The 20,242-nt window shown below is 42.3% G+C and overlaps 3 protein-coding genes across 3 annotated transcripts in view; 1 reads left to right on the top strand and 2 right to left on the bottom strand.

Moving 5' to 3' along the window:
* LOC120431859 (uncharacterized) overlaps window positions 1-2,729 on the bottom strand; it is a 32,711-nt gene extending 29,982 nt beyond the window's left edge. The window contains exon 1 of the mRNA XM_052706042.1: window positions 1,677-2,729. The gene's annotated coding sequence lies outside the window, so the exon portion shown is untranslated. The remainder of the gene's footprint in view (window positions 1-1,676) is intronic.
* Window positions 2,730-5,967: 3,238 nt separating this feature from the next.
* LOC120431860 (protein farnesyltransferase subunit beta) lies at window positions 5,968-8,014 on the bottom strand. Its single transcript, XM_039596996.2, has 2 exons — window positions 7,781-8,014; window positions 5,968-7,423 (listed from the first exon to the last, which is right to left on the bottom strand). The coding sequence occupies exons 1-2, from the start codon at window positions 7,871-7,873 to the stop codon at window positions 6,080-6,082; spliced, it is 1,437 nt and encodes a 478-aa protein (XP_039452930.1). The 5' UTR covers window positions 7,874-8,014; the 3' UTR covers window positions 5,968-6,079.
* Window positions 8,015-10,202: 2,188 nt separating this feature from the next.
* LOC120431858 (F-box only protein 11) overlaps window positions 10,203-20,242 on the top strand; it is a 14,288-nt gene continuing 4,248 nt past the window's right edge. Inside the window, exons 1-6 of the mRNA XM_052706041.1 lie at window positions 10,203-10,569; window positions 11,162-12,216; window positions 17,470-19,089; window positions 19,384-19,628; window positions 19,711-19,891; window positions 19,963-20,240. Of these exons, the coding sequence (XP_052562001.1) occupies window positions 12,126-12,216; window positions 17,470-19,089; window positions 19,384-19,628; window positions 19,711-19,891; window positions 19,963-20,240 (2,415 nt within the window). The 5' untranslated portion in view covers window positions 10,203-10,569; window positions 11,162-12,125. The remainder of the gene's footprint in view (window positions 10,570-11,161; window positions 12,217-17,469; window positions 19,090-19,383; window positions 19,629-19,710; window positions 19,892-19,962; window positions 20,241-20,242) is intronic.

The raw sequence follows: 20,242 nt of genomic DNA, 5'->3' as shown, positions 1-20,242 counted from the left end.
ATCGAATTGTGTCCTAAAATTAAGTTCCAGGGTTTTTTTTTTAAAAAAAAAAGGACCAATAATATTGTCTTTCATATGTTTATAGGAAGGACTTAAACAAAAAAAAACTCTAGAGTTGAAATTGGTGATATTGTTGAATTTGTATCATTATCTTGTTGCTATAGCTTATTTTTCTGGAACAATGACCTTTTGGACGACCGCTAAGGATTTTATGTTGATTTTTAATTCATTTTTTTTAATTATCCTCACGGCTCTTCTTGACAGAAAGCATCCTACTTGACAGCTCGTTCCAAGAGGACCATAGTTGATCCATAGTAAAATGTTTTCTTGTATGTTTTTTTTTTGCATTAAAATGAAAAAAAGTGATCAGAAATGGTTTTTAATCGTGCTTTTTTACCGTTGTACATAAAAATTTACATAGAGCTTTAGGACACTATTCTTCCCAGAAGCTCGAAAACTGTAGAAGTGTCAAACATTGAAACTTGTCAGTTTTCTTATCTAGTTTGCAAACAAATGTTTCCGTAATGCCACAATATCGATAAACATTTACGCTTGCATCTGCGAGCCTGCGAGTTTCCTATTGTAGACCAGGCGTTAAGCTGGTATGCTATTAGAGGAAACGACGGGTTTTCTCTAAAACTTGTTTTCAAGTCATCTACTCGGAAACTTTAAACAATGTCATAGGTATGAGTCTATGTTTAATTTAACTTAGCTTAAGTATCTAACCGTAGTTGCTACTCCGTTATTGATCAGGAACCCCAATAACCTCGATTCAATATTCACATACAAATTGGGTACTAAAGCCCTATGTCAATTTTTATGTACAACGGTAAAAAACACGATTAAAAACCATTTCTGATCACTTTTTTTCATTTTAATGCAACAATTTTTTTTTTACAAGACAACATTTTTTCGATGGATTAACTATGGTCCCCTTGGAACGAGCTGTCAAGTAGGAGCTTTTCTGTCAAGAAGGACCGCGAGGTTAATTTTTCAAAATTGATTTAAAAATCCATTTTAAACTCTTTGTGGTCGTACAAAGGGTCATTGTACTCAGAAAAATAAGCTTTATCGCTGTAAACAATAATATCAGCAATCTAAGCTTCATTTTAGGAACTAATTGGCGTTATACGCAATAGACGTCGATTAAATTACAGAGGATCGGCTACACCCGGGGTCGATTAATTTACAGAGGATCAGCTACACCCGCGACCCGTGGTGTAGGGGTATGCGTGGTTCCCTCTCACCCAGTCGGCCTGGGTTCGATCCCAGAAGGTCCCGGTGGCAAATTTTGAAACGAGATTTGTCTGATCACGCCTTCCGTCGGACAGGGAAGTAAATGTTGGCCCCGGTCTAACCTAGAGGTTAGGTCGTTAGCTCAGTCCAGGTGTAGGAGTCGTCTCCCTGGGTCCTGTCTCGGTGGAGTCGCTGGTAGACAGTTGGACTCACAATCCAAAGGTCGTCAGTTCGAATCCCAGAGTGGATGGAAACATAGGTATAAAAAGGGATTTGCAACAATCAAGCCTTCGGACACCTAGTTTCGAGTAGGAAACACGCAATCGAGAACGCCAAGGCAATGCTGTAGAGCAAATAATTTGATTTTGATTTTTGATCAGCTACACAAAAATACTTTACAATATTCAACCTTGTTCAGTAGTAGCCAAAAAAAAACTCACCTTTGGAATCAAGTATTTGCCGCGTCCTTCGCCCTCAGTTATAATCTCATGCAAGTTACAAGGCCTTTGTCACGTACTGTTGCTCTCCCTCTTAAGTTATGCTACTAATTTGAACTCTTGCGTTTGTTTCTTCTTCTTCCGCTTAGGATCGTCGTCGCCGTTGTCGTCGAAACCAAATGTGGTTCGTGTATAATATTACAAAATAAATTAAAATAATATCTACACGGATATATCACAGATGTTTCAACATTCAAAGTTTTTCAACTTTCACCACCGCGCGCGCACTCAGGACAATGTCCTTCTCCTCTCCCTCTCTCTCTCTCTTATGCTCAGTTCTCTCTCGAGTTCACCCCTACTTTGTGAGTGTGTCTAAGTGCGTGTATCGTTATTCACCCCTTTCTGTGTTGGTATTGGGTTCACAGCTCGAACTGTTCCGTCCATAAACAAAAACTTTCTTCTTCTCGAAGGCTTCCGCGACCTTTTTCGTCGCTTTTTGGAGAGAAGCTCTTAATTTCGGGACCTACTTTGAAGATGATTTTCGAATGCAAACGACTAGTAAAATTTAAGTTTTTGACGCTTGCAAGATGTATATCACAAAGATGGCTACGGTTTTGGGTGTATATAAATTCTATATTTCACGCTCACGCACACTTTCAGGATTGCACGAATCACGATACGCAAAATATTATTCTCTGGGTTGACAAATATTATGCTAAGACGACATTAGATTCTACTATGGCTTCCACTAACGCTCAATGTACACACAGGGTCGACAGGTTTAAAAGCTGTTAAGCTTGGATGATAATTATTGCATCACTCTTCTTCTTTTTTTCCGAAAATCCGTTGAATCCGGATTTCGCGTCCTCAATTCCGTACGGTCCGTACACTCCGGCCCAAAGCCCCGTTTCCTGCTCAAAAGTTTGTTTACGACACAAAACACTGCTCTATTCCATTGTTAGGCTTTTCCAATCACTATTTCCCAAAAATTTGGTAATATTTTTTCAATCGCGGATAAAATTGACGACACTTTCGCTCTGCTCGAGGTCCAAACAAAGAATATCGAGTTTGCGGAGAGTTTCACTGTACCCTGCCGTTGTGTGAAGGAAGCCCAGGAAGGAGGGGGGAGGGTCAAGGGTGTGCGTGTGGAGAGTACACCAATCCATAAGTGGAATCGGAGAGAGCGAGAGCGAGTTTTCCCTGAGAGAAGTTGCGTAGCCAGAGAGTTTTCCCAGCTCTAGTACTGCAGTTCGAGCTGGTTGACTCACATACACAGTCAATATTTTCACGATTTTACTACAGTGCGCGTGTGTGTTGGTAATTGTGCAACTTTGATTGTGAAAGAGTTGTGTAGAGTTGGTCGAGAGTTCAAACAAAATTTGAATTTTGTTTGTGTTTTGTATACCGTACTGGAATACAAGCGTCGCGCTCACGAAGCTTGAACTGGTTTCGGGAAAAATGTACATCTTTGCGCAGAAATCGGGTCACGCTCGTTCTAGTAGTATAACTTGCAAACACTTGCTACGGTAGAGAACTTCTAGAAGTGTCTATCGCAACACTTTGATTCGTTGTAGATTTTTGGGAGTAGTCAACAACACTGTTGCAATGCGATTTTGGGGCTTTTATCACCTCTAGTTATTGTAGCACTTCAGTCAGGGTGACCTTTGAGTTTTTGTAGCTTAATCGTCGTCAACATCCGAAGGTTAGCAATCTGGAGGACCTGTAAATAAAGAATTATACATATTATAATGTTTGATTTTTAAGTACATCAAAACACAAAAAAAAGTTACTTAATCCACCTTTAGGTGTTTGGTGCCTTCCTTGCATTCATAAAGATAATACACTACACAGCCACTTACACTTAAGTGCTCATAACTTTTGATGGGGTTATCAGATCATCAATCTTTTGAACGCGTTGGAAAAGTCTTTCAAATACCTGTCTAACAATATATAGCATGACAGATTTTCTTACAAAAACCATCCTTTTTACAATCTTTCAAAGTTTAGCTGAAATCGTTTTTTTGCATAACTTTTGAAGTACATTTTTAAAGTTCATAATATCAACTAGGGTCTTGTGCAGACCAAAACTGTCCAAATCGGTTCAGCCAGTCCAGTGATAATCGTGTGCATATTTTACGGTGCACGGACTTACAGACATACACACCCATAGACATGTGTTCAGAATTGGATTCTGAGTCGATAGGTATACGTGAAGGTGGGTCTACGAGGTCGAATAAAGAAGTTAAAGAAGTTTTTCGAGTGATTTTATAGCCTTTCCTCATTGAGGTGAGGAAGGTAAAACCTACAACAACAGCTTAATAACGTTGCCATGTTTAGCAAATATAGAGATGTTTCCAGGGTTTTGAGGAAACGCTAGTTTTGCTTCAAAATTAGTTGCATTCTAGGTACTTAAAGTTCACATCTGTGTTTGGGAAGCACATCTGTGTAATGGCAAGTTTTATTTATTTTAGATACTTGAAGTTCACGTATGTTAAGAAAGCACACGTTTGGCCTGGAATTACCATTAATTATGATATTATAAAATTCTAAATCTAAACCTAACGCAGCCAACTTTTCGGAAGCATCCTGGAGAATGATGGGGTGATTAGTTACAACCGTTACAACATCCTTCTCTCCTAAACCGACCAGGCCAACTGCGTAAAGTTAACCGCAAAGATGATTCGTTACAATGTTTTGTGTATGCAGATTAAATTTCAAATCGAATGTTTCATATTCATACAATTTCGAATGCTGTATGAAATCATAAGTGTTTGAGATCTTAATGATTATTCTCGAAGCTGCAGACAGGGAGTTCAAAATGCCACCCCAGTATTTATGAGTAAAACGTTATCCGTCGTCAAAAACGTACTGTTTTGAAGAGGGCCTAGAAAGCATAAATGGTGGTGTCCCAGTCATTCCGGCTAATCGTTTCAGCTTGGAATGCTTCTTGCTTCCAGGCAATCTGCAGTAGATGTTTAATACTCGTCGTCTAAGGAAATAAAATATTTACATGGATTGACAGATTAACAGAGCCAGTTTTACACTCAACCCCCGGTGGTTGGTCACTTTTTCGTTTGACACTTTTTCAGTTTGTACACCTTTGGTTGGTCAAAGTCAAACTAAAAAGTGACGAACTGTCACTTTTTACACGGGACTCACACATACTATCAAACCAAACGTTTAGTAGTAAGTGTGAGCTCTGGGTAAAGAAGGTGTCAAACTAAAAAGTGACCCCGTTCGTTTGACAACAATCCATCCAAACCATCCCAGTCATGACGTTCTAGCAGTTCTTACAGAGCTGGATATTCTTACAGATTCTGGCAGAACCAGCTCTGCTAGAATATTTCGTAACTGGGATCAGGGTTTCTGTGTATTAGCCAAGAATGGATACGTTTGAAACGCCTTTAATAAACGTAAACTTACTGTAGATTTTATTTAAAAATGTGCAAAGCATACGTCAAGTTTCTAATTTGATAACTTTTCCATTGTAGAAGATCAGATCCATTTCCATTGATTTAAATTCCTAAGCTAAGTGCAATTTCCTAAGTAAAGTGATTCTAGATAGGCCATAACTTTTAAGGTGACCGCAAGCTTTATGGACGGTCCCCTACGCATTTTAAAACTTTCAAACTTACCAGATGTTCCGCGCACAACAGTCAACCTAAACCGGGACGTTCGCCGGATGCGGACACTAACAATCACTTCCGGTCCAAAAATGCACTACATTTCATGAGAACATGTTTTTTTTTCCAACTGCTTCAACTTGATAAAACACGAACGGTTTGCTTCGATTGTGTGTTTTCGGTTTGGCGCTGTTATTTGACAAGGACGCGAGAAAGCTCGCGCGTGCCGCCTGTGCAAAGCTTTCGTTTGAAACGTTTTGAAACGGTTCCGAGCGCGCGAGCTTGAGGTACACTGTTAAATTGAAATCGCAATTATTTACTTAAATTGATAAAAAATTAACACTTTTAGCCCTACCGGGGTCAAAAAAGTTGGAAATGCAACTTCACCGGCTCATACAACCCTTGTAAAAAAAGTTGGAAATGCCTTTTTTATAATAACTTAAGGTAGATGCATCTGTTTTGGATCAACCTTGTTGGAGGTGATTCTTGACATTCTTCCGGATCGAATGCAACAAGAATCATCCAAATCGGTTGAGTTTTCGCCGAGATACAGCCGGATGAAGTTGCATTTCCAACTTTTTTGACCCTCTTGGTGCTTCGCGTAAGTTTTGACCCCGTTGGTGCTACAAGTGTTAAATGTTGTAAATAGAAACGAAATTAAAAGTCTTCGCTGAGGTTTAGAAAAATAGCTTTGCTCTTTACTGCACTATTAATTTACAAAAGAGTATGGTGTAAAGTCGAAAAAAGCGATCCAATCTAGCAATTTCAAGTACATTTTCCTCCCTACGATCTTTCCTCCGAGCTTCGTTCCGAGCCGGTTTCGCTCGACAGTTCCGTGGATGATTCGGTTCCATCCGTGGACATCGATTCGGTGTCACGGCCGGGGGTTTCCGAGCGTGATCTGCTTCCATCGCGCTCCTTCATTTCAACGTCTTCTTGGGAGGTCGTCGTGGCCGTTCCATTTCCGTTGCAGAATGCTTCCTGGTGTTCGGCCTCGATCAGTTCGTGCTTCAGGAAGTATTTGTAAGCATCGAGGACCGCTTTTGGGGGGATATTATGGACCGGATGGGTCGGTAGCAGCTCGTTGTCTGCGTGTCCGAAGATTAGTGGGGGACGGGACGTTTCGCAGTGTTGGGCCACGGAGATGCCGCTTAGGGTGTAGCAGGTGTGGTAGAGATCTGCGGGTTTTCCCGGTTTGTCGATCAATCCGCCGGACGGTCTTTGGCAACAGATTAGGACGTACTCCTGAAGGGCAAAACGGTTGAAGAGGGCGGTTTCCATGATTTCGGGCCGTCCTTGTTGGCGTGCCATTAGACTCTGGATCACCGGGATGAGTGCTCCCTGCCAAAAAGAGTAACATCCGTCCACCAGCTTGTTCGTACGTCCCTGAAAGCCGCCTTCGAAAGCCATTTGTCGATTAACGGCCCACCGGAGCAGTGCCGGCAGGTTACATTTTTCCTCACCGCCCAAAATGGCTAGAGCCGCGGCCGCGCAAAACGAGTACCCTCCGTGGGCTTCCAAATCCGGTGCTCCTCCAAAACCTCCCTCGTACGTCTGACATTCGGCGATCCAGCTGGCAGTACCCTCAAACAATTTAGCTTCGTCCTCCGCCGAAAAGGCCGCCAACTTGGCCGACGAAATAGCACAGTAAGCGCCACGGACATCCAACTCCCCACCGACGTGCATCCGGAAGGCACCGTTTGGTTCACGAACCGCCGCCAAGAATCGCTTCAGTGTTCTTCTGTTGATGGCATTCAACGCCTTCTCCGTGCCAATAATGCAAAGAGCATTGACCGCGGCATAAGTCGGTGCCAAATGCGGATCCTGTCCCGGTCCTCCGGCGAACCCACCCAATTCCGGGCTGCGACACTTGATCAAAAAGTCCACCACCCGATTGAGCAGTCCGTCGTTGAACCGCACCCCAAGAACCGAGGCCGCGTTCATGATCCAATAGACCAACCAGGGTCTGCTACTATCCAGACACTCGTAACCCGAGGACAATCGCTCCAACGAAGTTTCCAAATATCGTGCATGTTCCGTCCGGGTCAATCGAGGCAGCGACGAATCCAGCGCCGCCAGCTGTTCATACCTGTCATAGAACCGTTCGATCGAGGCTTCCGTTTTGATCTGGGGCGCGCGCCGGAAAGAGAAAAATGCGGTAAATTTTTTTTTTTTTTTGGATGGTGATCAGCCGCACATTGTTGATGTCGAAACCTCTAAACTGGGCCCTTGTCCTGTCACGTCCGTCAGTAGTCTTGTCGTACATTACAACTAGAATCAGATCTGCCAATGAATTAGTACACTTCGACCAAATAAACACTGACGCTGTATGGATCTGACTCTAGAATAAATGCACAGTTGTGTGTTATTCATAAGTCCAAAATGTTCAATTATTCATATAAGTCCAAATATTCATTTGCGGATAACTACCTAACTTGAATGCGGTAAAATCTATTTTTAAAATCGAACTCAATTTTGACGAACCTGCTCGATCGAGGTGAACGTCTTCCGGCCTTCCTCGTCGGTTTTGTAACGCTTGAACGCGGTTAGATTGCGTGGGGCCTCGTCGGTGGACATCGCGGAGCTCCTTGGAGGCAAGGTTCTGGCAGAATTTTACGATGTTCCGGCTGATTCTGCTGCACGCATATGTTTTCCTTATTTTTAGGCAAATTTTAATATATTTTTCGCAACACAGCTGTCAAATGTTACCGCCACCCGAGTGTAGGCTTCTACTGTCGATGTAAATAAAATGAGAGAAAGGAATTCACCATCATGGTCGAAAACCTCAATGAAAACTTGTCTGCGCGTTTTTTTCTGAATATTTTTGCACACTCATTCTAGATAACTAATGTCGGTGTTATTTTTACGTGTAGATTTCGTCAAAAATGAAATTACTCAGAAATGAGTTTTGTTATTTTTTCTTTTGACTCGTTTCTGGGTAAATTGCAATAGAGTTATCTAAGCCTGATCTCACGCACACTAGCACGCCATTTGTTTTGCTGGAGGGTACAAAATTTAACCTCAATCTTTTTCGTGTACGTACACGCAATACATGCGCACGTAGATAACTCTATAGTGTTTGAGTATTTTTACTACAGATCTAAGGAAAAATAACTCACAAATGACTTATTTGAATTGAGCGTGCGGTGTAGAATTTCCAATCGTAAAATTGTATTTAAAAATATTTATTTTATGGTAAATTTTCCTTATGTTTATTATTTTAGTCCACAGAAATTGATAAGTGGAATTTCGGTTTGGCATGTTAGATTTTCAAAAAGTGTAGCTCAAAACGAAATGACGTATACACCTATCATAAATCTTTTCCAAAGAGAGAAACCACAAAAGGAACAGTTACATGAAAAAAAGAAGTGTGAACGTTATTACTGGAGGACAGTGAACAAGAGAGCAACAGAGCAACTCTGTATGCTTCCGATTGCTCCGGATTCATTTGCTTTGCTCCCGTTTGGAAATTTAATTCCCTACAACTTTGTTAAAGGGTGAAAAACAATCCGAGTTGATCCTGATTTTTGATGATTTTTTTTTCCTATATACCCCTTATATACTTTAAAGTATATAAGTTAATTTATTTTCATCGCATTGCTAATAACTCATCAGGATCAACTCGACTCTTCTTGCACCCTTCGACAAAGTTGTAGAGAATTAAATTTCCTACAAGAATCTCACATTTGCATGGACAATTTTAGACTATACCCGCGCCACCTTGCAGAAAAATACTGAAACGATGTTTTTCTGCATACATTTTTGCGTTTTTAAACCTTATTCGATTTTTCTTAAAATTGGCACAGTTACTTTTTGGCTATAGAATCGAGCCAGAGAGTATCTCTAGAGATTTTACAAACTTCTAAATTTTTCTTTTCACCCTAGTATGGCAAGTTGTCCGAATTTGATGAGCACGTCATTATTTCAGTTCTTTTTCTGCCGTTCTACGCATAATTGTCCCATGTTCAAAAAAGTGCAACTGAGAAAAACGCGATTGAAATTTTTCGATCGATTTTTGCGTTTCTCCGCATAATTGTCCCGTGGGTTCTTATTCGTCCTGTATCCCCAATCGCCCCAGTTAGTAGTTTATCACTCTTATTTACAGTATGTAAACAAGACTCAATGCTTCGTATAACTAATGATTCCGTGAAAGAAAATACTTGGTGGGACAATTATGCGTAGAAGTGTAACGATGGGACAAACAGACTAGAGTTATCTAAGCCCGAGCTCACGCATACTAGCACCCCATTTGTTGTGCTGGCGGGTACAAAATTTAACCTCAATCTTTTTCGTGTACGTACACGCAATACATGCGCACGTAGATAACTATCTTGGTGTTGTTTTTGATGAGTTTCCGAACAAAGTACTAGATTTTATGGGTTTTTCGAAAAGTATACGACAAAATAAACTTTAAAATGTCAAAAGGTCATAATCGTCAAAAAATGACATGGGACAATAATGCTTAGAACGGCAGTTTTGGAGTCCTAAACAACTTCCCAACGTTTAGGAACGATTGGTGATGTCAGTATACGTTCAGTTTGAACATCTGGTAAACCCAGTCAGGATTTTGGCTGGTCGAACGTCTTACAGGACGTCATCAGGTAGCTGGAACCAAAAATTTCTAAACCATGAAGTGTTTTTTTTAATTATTGTTCGATTCTGCAGCTTTTGGAGGAATTTCGATAATTTCATTTTCCACACTTTTCAAACTCTTAAGGGCAAATAAAGCAGTCGTGATGGCAACACCTTTTCAATTAAACCTCTCTTTCTTTCTTATACAAAACTTTTGTTTTTCACCACTACAACCAGAGGAAACAACAAGAAGGATAGTTGGTATTGGTGAGCACGGTGTCCAAAGCGCAAGCGAGCGAGTATACTGACTGCTGCTGCCCTCTTGCTGGTATTCGTCGAAATGCAATGTAATTCGTGTCTCTGGTCCGTGCCATTGTGGGCAGAAAATTTCGGTGCCCCCGCGGAAAAGTTCCAAATTGTGCAATTTATTTCGCTCGTTCGGGTCCAAAATTAGCGCAAATCGTGAGCTGGTGCCGCCGCCCACCGGAAGTGCCTGTTGGTGGACACGGAACGGCCAGAAAAGGGCGTGAAAAGTCGATCGGAAGTTTTGGGGCACGGTTCTCTGTTCTTTTACCCCATCAAAAAAAAGTAGTCCCAAGTCAAAGAGTGTCTCGTCGTCGTCGTCGTCGTCTTTGGGAACAAGAAAGAAATATGTGCAAGTGTTGGTGTGCGTGAGAGAGGGGCCCACTACGTTTAACAGTGTAAGTGAGAGTGTACGCGAGAGTTTGTTGTCTCGTTTTCAGCAGTCGCGAGAAAGCGAGAGAGCAAACAGTGGGATTTGTTTGAGAGCATAGTGGTGCCAAAAATGCATGGAACTGTTCAGTTCCGTTTTCCGTGTTAAAAATAGGTTGAAAAACGACACTTTGGTTTTCTTAGTCGTTTTGGTGTGTTTAAACATTTTTGGGGTACAATTTTACTATTTAACGTGTAGATGAATGTCAAAATACACTCCCGAATAAAACAATCTAGTATAAGAGTATCTCTCATGGTTAATATGTTGTAGGACTTGATCGTTTATACACAAGATTCCATCATCAATCAATTAACGTGTTATCTTAATTAATAAACGTGTATTGTTATATGTTGCTAAACTTGCCAATAATCTGGATAAAACTGTGTGATCGTTTTTGTTTTAAGTGTCAAAAGCACACTGTAAACTGAATTAACTTACAATTCGATTAAAATTTAGACTTTTGTTAAAGCAAAATAATGGCCAATCAATTATTGTATAGGAAAGGAAGAATGGATCTTCAATCAATTAATCGCTATTATTTTCCTCATTATTTCTTCCAGATCTGGCAACATTGTGTGCTTCAGCATAAAAACAAGTCTGAGTGAAAGAGAACAAACAGGACTCCGGTCCCCACTTGGTGTACAGAGAGAAGGAAAAAACCTACTAGACACCGTGGTCCAAGTGTCGTCGTCGCCGCGCAGAGCAGAAATTAAGTGAAGTGTGGGAACGTTGTGTATATCTCTGTGTGTGCGCTTTGTGTATTTGTAAACGGTGCCTTGAAAATGGCCGCATTCGAACCGAGAATGGTGACGAATTCCACGGTTCCCGGTGGACCTGGTGTCGATGGGATGGCTTCATCCGGGTCCCAGGGATCGCTTAGCCTGGTGCGTAAGGATTGAAGGGCTGATCGTCCAGACTCTCAAGACTTTCTCCTTGGTCCTGTGGTCCGTTCTCTGGTTCCGAGTGTTGAGATTGTGTTGGTGTTGAGAGAAACATCCGAAAACCCGTATCAGGAAAGTCTCCGTTTGTCGTCGTCGAGTGACAAGAGCAAGTGCAGCAATCCAGCAAATATACAGAGAGAAGAGTGTAACCGAAACTCGATAGCTGTGTGAGTGAGTGAGGAGTGTTTTCTGGGACCAGAATAGATTTTGGAGTGTACACTATACTATTTGGAGTACAACTCCCGGAATCTGGCTGCTCCCCGGAAGAAAAAGCAGTGCAAAATTTCCATTTCCGGGCTGTCGGAGATCCCCGCACGAGACCAATAATCATGCGACTAAGGGAATCGCTACTGGTGCAACAAGAAGAAGCCGTAGCAGGAAGCACTAGCAATAGCCGTCTTGGTGCAGCACCGGAAAGAGAAAGTGTGTAAAAAGGGCTACCAGAGAGCAGCAGCTGGAAAATCGATCTGTACACACGCAAAAGGGACCCGACATCATCAGTGTGCCAGAAAAGTGCGTGAAACGGGTGAAAATCTAGTTTTTGGGGAAATCGATTGAACCCGAGTGTAGTAGACAGTCCATCATGCCGAGTGCTTCGTTTTCATCGTCCCGGTCGTACGTCCGGAGGTCCCGCAGGAAGGGAAACCGGATTCCGCTGCCATCGAGAACGTCAGGTGAGAGCACGAAACGTATCCAGTTTTTGGGGGGGGTTCGACAAGGGAAGGGAAAAGTGCACAACACACCGAAATAGAATCTAGCGGATTGAAAATTTAATGTATATTTTTGGCGATAAACGAGGCGAAAATCTTACATCCATCGGTAGAGAAAACGGAAGATTCCCAGAAAGAACCGTTTTTCGCATTTTCTAGAGTGGTTGAATCTAGACTTGATGTCCAATCTTACGACTTTAACTTAAGATCTTCGACATGATTTAACTCGACTCCGGACTCCGGATCAAGTTCCGGCTGTTCCTTTCAATTACTTCTTATCTAAAGTTACCTCCTTAACCTGATAAAATTTGTATACAAACAGGCTCTCGTCACAAATAAAAAATCTAATTTCGGCGCAACTCTATCACTTCCACACCCAAAACTATCTGTCCGTCTGTCCTCCAACGTAAGCAGTACACGTACACTTTTCTGAGAAAAAAAGACATTTTTTGGGTTTATACTGCACGTTAAACATAATTTGAGTAACTTCTGGGTGAGCCTAAGGTCGCTGCACGTCAAAAAAGATCACTTCGTGAGGCTAAAATGATTTAGTCCTTATTTTCACGGCAATGAGTGATTGAGTCTAAGATTGAATACTAAGTATTAAAGCTGAACATGATTCAATAATTTGGCGTTCTGTACACAAATATTTGTGTACATCAGTTGAGTGCCTTATCCGTGCACTTTAATTTTTAGTCGCTTTTCTGGTGAACAATCTTTAAATTATCATTCCCTTGATTCACACCTCTGAGTGCCACAGAACCTGGTTTGTTTGCATCAGATCTGCTTTCTCTTTCTAGCAAAAGCCTTTATGTCATAAGACTTATAGTTGAGCGGTGGACCCGGGCAGATGACAACCCTATTCCGACCAAAGCAAACTGACAACAGTCGACATTAGAGAGCCTATACAGAGAGGCGAAATGTTACTCCAATCGAACTATCAAATCGGGGTTCCAATTGGGCAACAAGACCATGCAAGAACAAGGTCAGAATCAATTTTAAATAATTTTGGGCAGAAAAATATGGTTAATAACATTCACAAACATTGTAAAACTGTTGTTTTTATTAAAATGATAGTTTTTGTTGAGTTTGTGCTAGTTCGGTACAAGAAACGTGCCAACACAAAAAATACTACAAGTTTGGTGTTTACAATTTCTCCCAGAACATTTAATTTTCCTATGTAGGTCCCTAGTCGACAATAGCACGGTTGTCAAATGAGAGCCCATAAAAAAGCACTAGCTGTCAAATGGTGGTCAATGTTTGGGTTTTCGATTTTAAAATTTTTCGCTTTTTAAACAATAAATTTCCTGAAAAAAACATGTGAATTGTGTTGCTGATGGCAAATTCTATAATAATATTATCCCAATATTGGCTGAAATTACATATCGAGAAAAGTGATTTTTCTGTTTACCTTTTTTTTGCTTTTTTTTTCTTTTGGTCGATCAAACAGTGCACCCGTACACCGAGAATCGGCATTACACAATTTTCACTTTGCTTTTACACATTTGCACGGGACTTTTGAGTTCACCCAGGATAATATGTATAATACTGATTCTCAGTGTTTGTTTTCTGAACATCCAAGATGGCGGCTTCTTCGTTACCCCCTGGGTGGACCCGATGACAGCTAATATATTTCGTACACTCAAAGTCAAAAGTATCCTTTTTTTCAAGTTCTCCCGTTGTCACCCTTTAAAAGGGTATCGAAAATGTATTGATTTTGACATACTCTTTTGAAAAGGGTGACGACGGGTGAACTTGAAACAGGAAGGAAAGTATCCTTTTTTGAGGAAAAAAAAAAGGGTAGAAAGTACCCTTTTGAGGGATAAGTCTGATTTTGAGTGTAGGGACAGTGACAGCCCGAGCTCAATATTTTGTTTGCGTCAGGACACTGGGACGAGAAGTTCGTCAGTCAGTCGCCGCGGCACTAAACCGAATTGAGCAAGTTTAACTCTCGCGACGATTTCCTGTGGCGTAACATCTGTCAAGCAAGTTTGAATCAGTGTGTTTGCTTATGTTGTTTTGACAGCTCAGCACTGAAAAAAATACTTGGCGGATCTGTTTTTTCTTGCCAAAGAAATGGAACACTTTTGCACAAAATCTTACTTTACAGTTCAGTTTGCGCTAAGACTTTATAAAGTGGGCCATTTATTGAGTTCAGACGGTTTCCAGCTCCAGAAAAATATGCGAAATTTCATGATTGTTGGTTACGTTGCCGCTCATGAAATTTGATATACACTCAGAAAAGAAACAACCGAAAGTGTTTTCGCGAGATGAGAAACACTCGCGCTGTTATTTCGATTTATTTCCAAAACCACAATATATTTATTCCACTGTTGAGGCTTAGCCGTATTATATATTCAAATGTGTAACTTTTTGTGTGGTTTTCATATTGTTTGCAATACTATTTTCGCCACTACCCCAAAAGAGACCGGAATTGGATTGACTTGAGGCTGCGTCTCTCATATTGCCCCGTAAAACGAAAATTTTTTTTTTTCAAATTTGAAACTTTTTGTAATTTGCAGACCCAATAATTTCGATCCACAAAATCAAAAAGAAAATTTATTACGATACGTCAGGATTTTTATTTTGACGATTTCTATAAAACAAAAAACACAAAACACTTCTCGGGTTATTTTGTCCAATTTAAAAAAAAAAAATGCGCAAAAATCAATAATTAAAGAATGGTTGAGCCTGAAAATACAGATATTAAAGTTTTGACTGATGATTTTTGTAAAGCTTATCTGGCCATTATGGAACACATTAGGCTAATAATACACACTCAAACAGAAATACTAAATGTTGACTTGAAAAGATATTACCGTCATCTGGGGTGAATCGGGACTACAGTCTGAATAGGGACAGCAGTGTTTAGAGTACTTAAAGGTTTTAAATTTGGAAATGGATGTACACATTTTGTTGGTCTGAGTCTGTTCTATCCGAAACCAACCAGAAAAATCAAAATATTGTGCTCTAACATGGTTGAAACTGCTGTCCCAATTCGCCCCATGTGTCCCAATTCACCCCAGTTGACGGTAATTTGAAATCCTTATTTGCCATATTGTACTTTTTTGGAACCGTGCCAACACTTCTAAATTTTTATGAACACAAAATTGAACTTTTTATAGTTTCAAAGTCTATACTTGGACAATCTCATTGAGCTTGCATAAGTCTTAATTTTTTTTTGTGGTACACATAAAACTGTAGCTACCCTCTCCTCCAAAAACGAAAAAAAAAAAACAGAAACATCTCTTTGTGTTTGAGCCTGCTTGTGGCCACCACAGTTCCTCATCATCACCATCCGAACCGAACTAACCAGCGAACGAAACCTTCGGTTTATATTGCCATCAACGAGCAGCCAGCAGCAGCGCCAGCATCCATTCATTCATCCATCTTCACACGTCGGTCGGCAAAAGTTTTGTTGTTTCGTACGTACGTACATTTCAAGAGACCGCTTACAGCCGAAAGAGACGGAGGGACCAACTGCAGGCGCACGCGAGGGGTGAGCGGGATGGCAACATGACGAGAGGGAGCCCAGAACTGGATTTTTGTTTCCACCTTGGCCCCTCTGTCTGTGTGCAGTCTGGTTTGAACTTTTATACTAACTATACTTTTCGTTGATGAAATTATATTCTGAAGGCGATATTTAACAAAAAGTTTAAAATTTGACCATGTAAAATTAACCGTGTAGGAATGAAGTTTAGCAAACTGTCAAATTACATTTGACATTTATAGATACCCATTTCAATGCTTACCTTCAAGTGATATCACTTTTTTCAAGTTGTCACTGGCCATAAAGAGTTCAGCGTTTGTTTTTTTTTTGTTCTCTGTCAAGTTTTATACGTTTTTTGTGCTACTCTGCGTGCTCGATTCGAGTCTTGAACTTGTTTTTATTTTTTTTTTGTTCTCTCACCGTTTCTTTTCGGCAGTGTGCTGCTTAACTTGAACTTTTGTTTTGTATACCAATTTTTAGGTTTGCTTTCGAAGTGAACTTTGGTGTGTAGGGTTGAACTCCAGCAGATCAGCACAAAATAGGACATTGTCGTGAGCTGCGCTTATCGATTAATATGGCTGCTGTTATTTCTGGAGAAAGCACTAGAAAGTTGCTGGGAAGCTACATACAATGGAAATCACTGGCATTCGAAATATTCTTAAGAGATATTAAAAGAATTGTCAGAGAACTGCATTTGATAAAATTAAAAGTATTACGAAAGTAAAAAGAACAACAACAACATTAAAAATCATCCCAAAGAAGTTCAAACTAGCAAAAGGGTCATGGCATGGCGGTCAGCTACCTGAAATTTCCTTCATCCTAGGCATTTGAAGGTATATGCACAAAAACCGGCTATGGGAAGAGGATGCAGAAAGGAGCAGGGCTGCCGGTCGTCGCAGGACTGCTGCAAGGCTATCAGCATCTTGCACGGTGTGTAGTCATACAAACACACGCATTATCTGATACGAATGTGTACAGTTGTTGTGCGATGGGTTGCGAGAGACATCTAAAGAGGTATTCTTTTCTAAAAAAAGTTCCCTTTTTAAAGATATTGAAAAAAAATTAATACAAATCACTGACAATCTGCTTTATGTTATGACCAACGATGCCAGTCAAATTCAAAGCCATCAAATTCGAAGCCATACAAGATTTTTTTTTTTCAAATTTTAACAGCAGATTTGAGTTTTTTAATCATATTAAAGCATAATTCAATTACTAAATTGTTGAATTTTTTACATGTAATCAATTTAAAAAAATCTGTATATACAGATATTTGTGATTACAGGGATCGAAAAATCTGTAGAGTACAGATTTATCTGTATATCTGGCATGGCCGGTTATGACCCAATCAAATTTGACATTGATTTACCCAGATTTGGGTGATTTGGTTGACTGTGATTTAAAGGTACACGCAGAAATAGAAACAAATACTTTTAAAAAGTTACCTTTTATGGCGGTATCTTTAAAAGTTTCACACGAAAACTAATATAAAAATAATAATTCAGAAAGTATCTATTTTTAATTTTCCTAAGAGGCACTCTCATTTTTCTGCACGCTCGACGCGTACGCCCGACCGAAATGAGGTTTATGCCCCCGCTTTAACTATCTTGCTAGTTCTGATTCATTCACCGAGTTGGTGTTGTGCACTACATTCCCAAAACCCCGTAAGGCACCCATATTATGACTAATTTATGACTAATCGGAGCATTTCCCCTTCCACCTTCCAGCTCTATGCGAACCACCATGTCAGAACATTCCGGCCCCGAACGTGGGTTCGTCCCCGTCGGGTCAACAGAACAACGGACCCGCACTGTCGGCCACTTCCGGTTCCGGATCATCAACCGCAAATCCCGCTTCTTCCAGTAGCACCAGCAGCAGCAGTTCGTCGTCCGCTTCTTCCTCTTCCTCCTCCTCCAACAATCAGAACTTATCGAACAGTACAAGCACAAGTACAAGCACAGCGTCATCGTCGTCGTCATCGACGGCCACTTCCGGGTCCGGGTCTTCCTCGGTGGCCGCCGGACCATCGGCCTCGTCCTCCTCTTCACTACCATCGTCAGTATCCTCAAATGCCATCATCACTTCGGTCGCCGCAGCGCTGTCCGAGGTCAAGCAGAGCTCGAACTCACCGTACGATCTGCGGAAAAAGTCTCCGCTGGCCGCACACGATTCCGGCAGCTGGCTAGCCGGATCGAGCAGTTCCGGGGGATCCTCGACCGGTGGTTCGTCCAGTAGTACATCGGGCAGTGCTGCGGCTGCGGCAGCGGCGGCCAATGGCAACGGTCTACTCCAGTTTCCGTCACTTGCGTACGACGGAAATGCGGCCTACATGCTTCCTGCCCGGAAACGACCCCGACGTACTTACTCGACCAGCACTGAAACGTCAGCGATGGTGGCGTCGGCTGCTACGGCTACCATTACCTCGGCAACCGGAGCAACGGGGTCGGCAGCAATGCCCTCATCCGCCGCAGCCACGTTCTGTATACAGTCGGCTGCACACTACCTGCAGTACGAGATGCCCGACGAGGTTCTGTTGACCATCTTCTCGTACCTGCTCGAACAGGACCTGTGTCGGGTGTCACTGGTTTGCAAGCGCTTCCAAACTATTGCCAACGACACGGAACTGTGGAAGCGCATGTACCAGAGTGTGTACGAGTACGATCTGCCACTGTTCAACCCGGAACCGTGCAGTTTCGCATTCGTCAAGCTGGAAGACTCCGACTATGCGAATCCCTGGAAGGAGAGCTTCCGGCAACTGTATCGGGGTATTCACGTGCGGCCTGGTTACCAGGATAGGCGCTACCAAGGTCGCAGTATAGCGTACTTCAACACGGTCCAGGCGGCGCTGGACTATATCGATGAGAAGAACCCGGCCGGAACCGGTGCGGCCACCGGAAGCAATAGTAGCAATATCAGTAGTAACAGTAACAGCAGTAGTAGTAGTAATAGTAACGCCAACAACAGTAGCACCAGCAACAGTCCCGGCGCGGGTGCAAACGGTGGCTCGGCCGTGGTGGACGAAGCCTTCACGACGCTGGAAAACACCGGCGCGCTAATCTTCCTGCACCAGGGCACGTACCGGGGCGAATTCCTTGTGATTGATTCGGACGTTGCGCTAATCGGTGCGGCTTCCGGAAATGTGGCCGAATCCGTAATCCTCGAGCGGGAGTCCGAATCGACTGTCATGTTCGTCGAGGGGGCCAAGCACGCCTACGTTGGCCACATGACGCTCAAGTTCTCACCGGACGTGACGTCAACGGTGCCACACCACAAACACTACTGCCTGGAGGTCAGCGAGAATTGTAGCCCCACGGTGGACCACTGCATCATCCGGAGCACCTCAGTTGGTGAGTACTCAGTTTGTTTATTGGACGAGAGAACAATCGATGCAGATGTCACAGCTTTCTTTACCAGAACTATCTGTATGTACATTTTTATTCACGAACAGCGAAAGAATCAACAAAACATAACAACACTTTAAAATTACAAGTCACATTGATTGAATCGTTTTCTGACGTTTGCTTGGTGTGCGAACTGTCAAGTTGTTTACACACTGATTTCGCTTTAGTCACATAGTGTTGAATTTACACGTTGATTTTCCTTCTAACGAAAGCTTTCCCATCCCCTCCCCTTATTCGCAGTCGGAGCGGCCGTTTGCGTGAGCGGCGTCGGTGCGAACCCGCTGATCAAGTACTGCGACATCAGCGACTGCGAGAACGTGGGCCTGTACGTGACCGATTACGCCCAGGGCACGTACGAGCACAATGAGATCAGCCGGAACGCGCTTGCCGGCATCTGGGTGAAAAACTATGCTAGTCCAATCATGCGCGAGAACCACATCCACCACGGCCGGGACGTGGGCATCTTTACGTTCGATAATGGGATGGTAGGTTCTATTTGCTTTTGTGGAACGGAATAACTGTTTGGCAGGTGCTAAATGGAGCTTTTTGTTGTGTGTTTTTACGCAGGGTTACTTTGAGAAAAACGACATTCATAACAACCGAATAGCGGGCTTCGAGGTTAAGGCCGGAGCCAATCCGACGGTGGTCAAGTGCGAGATTCACCACGGACAAACGGGGGGCATTTATGTGCACGAGAACGGCCTGGGCCAGTTTATCGAGAATAAGATTCATTCCAATAACTTTGCGGGTATGTTCAACATTTGTCGGTAGTTTGGGGATTTCTAAGACTGATTGAGGGACTTTTTTTTTCTCTCGCAGGTGTATGGATCACATCCAACAGCAATCCGACGATACGGAAGAACGAGATCTACAATGGGCATCAGGGTGGGGTTTATATCTTTGGGGAGGGTCGTGGCCTAATCGAGCACAACAATATCTACGGGAATGCACTGGCCGGTATACAGATCCGTACGACGAGCGATCCGATCGTGCGGCACAACAAGATTCACCATGGACAGCACGGAGGAATCTACGTACATGAGAAGGGACAGGGTTTGATCGAGGAGAACGAAGTTTACGCGAATACGTTGGCCGGCGT

This window comes from Culex pipiens, chromosome 1 (assembly GCF_016801865.2).
Source record: "Culex pipiens pallens isolate TS chromosome 1, TS_CPP_V2, whole genome shotgun sequence".
NCBI classification, from domain to species: Eukaryota; Metazoa; Arthropoda; class Insecta; order Diptera; family Culicidae; genus Culex; species Culex pipiens.
The sequence above is the reverse complement of the archived record's forward strand: the minus strand, read 5'-3'. Positions and strand labels throughout refer to the sequence as shown.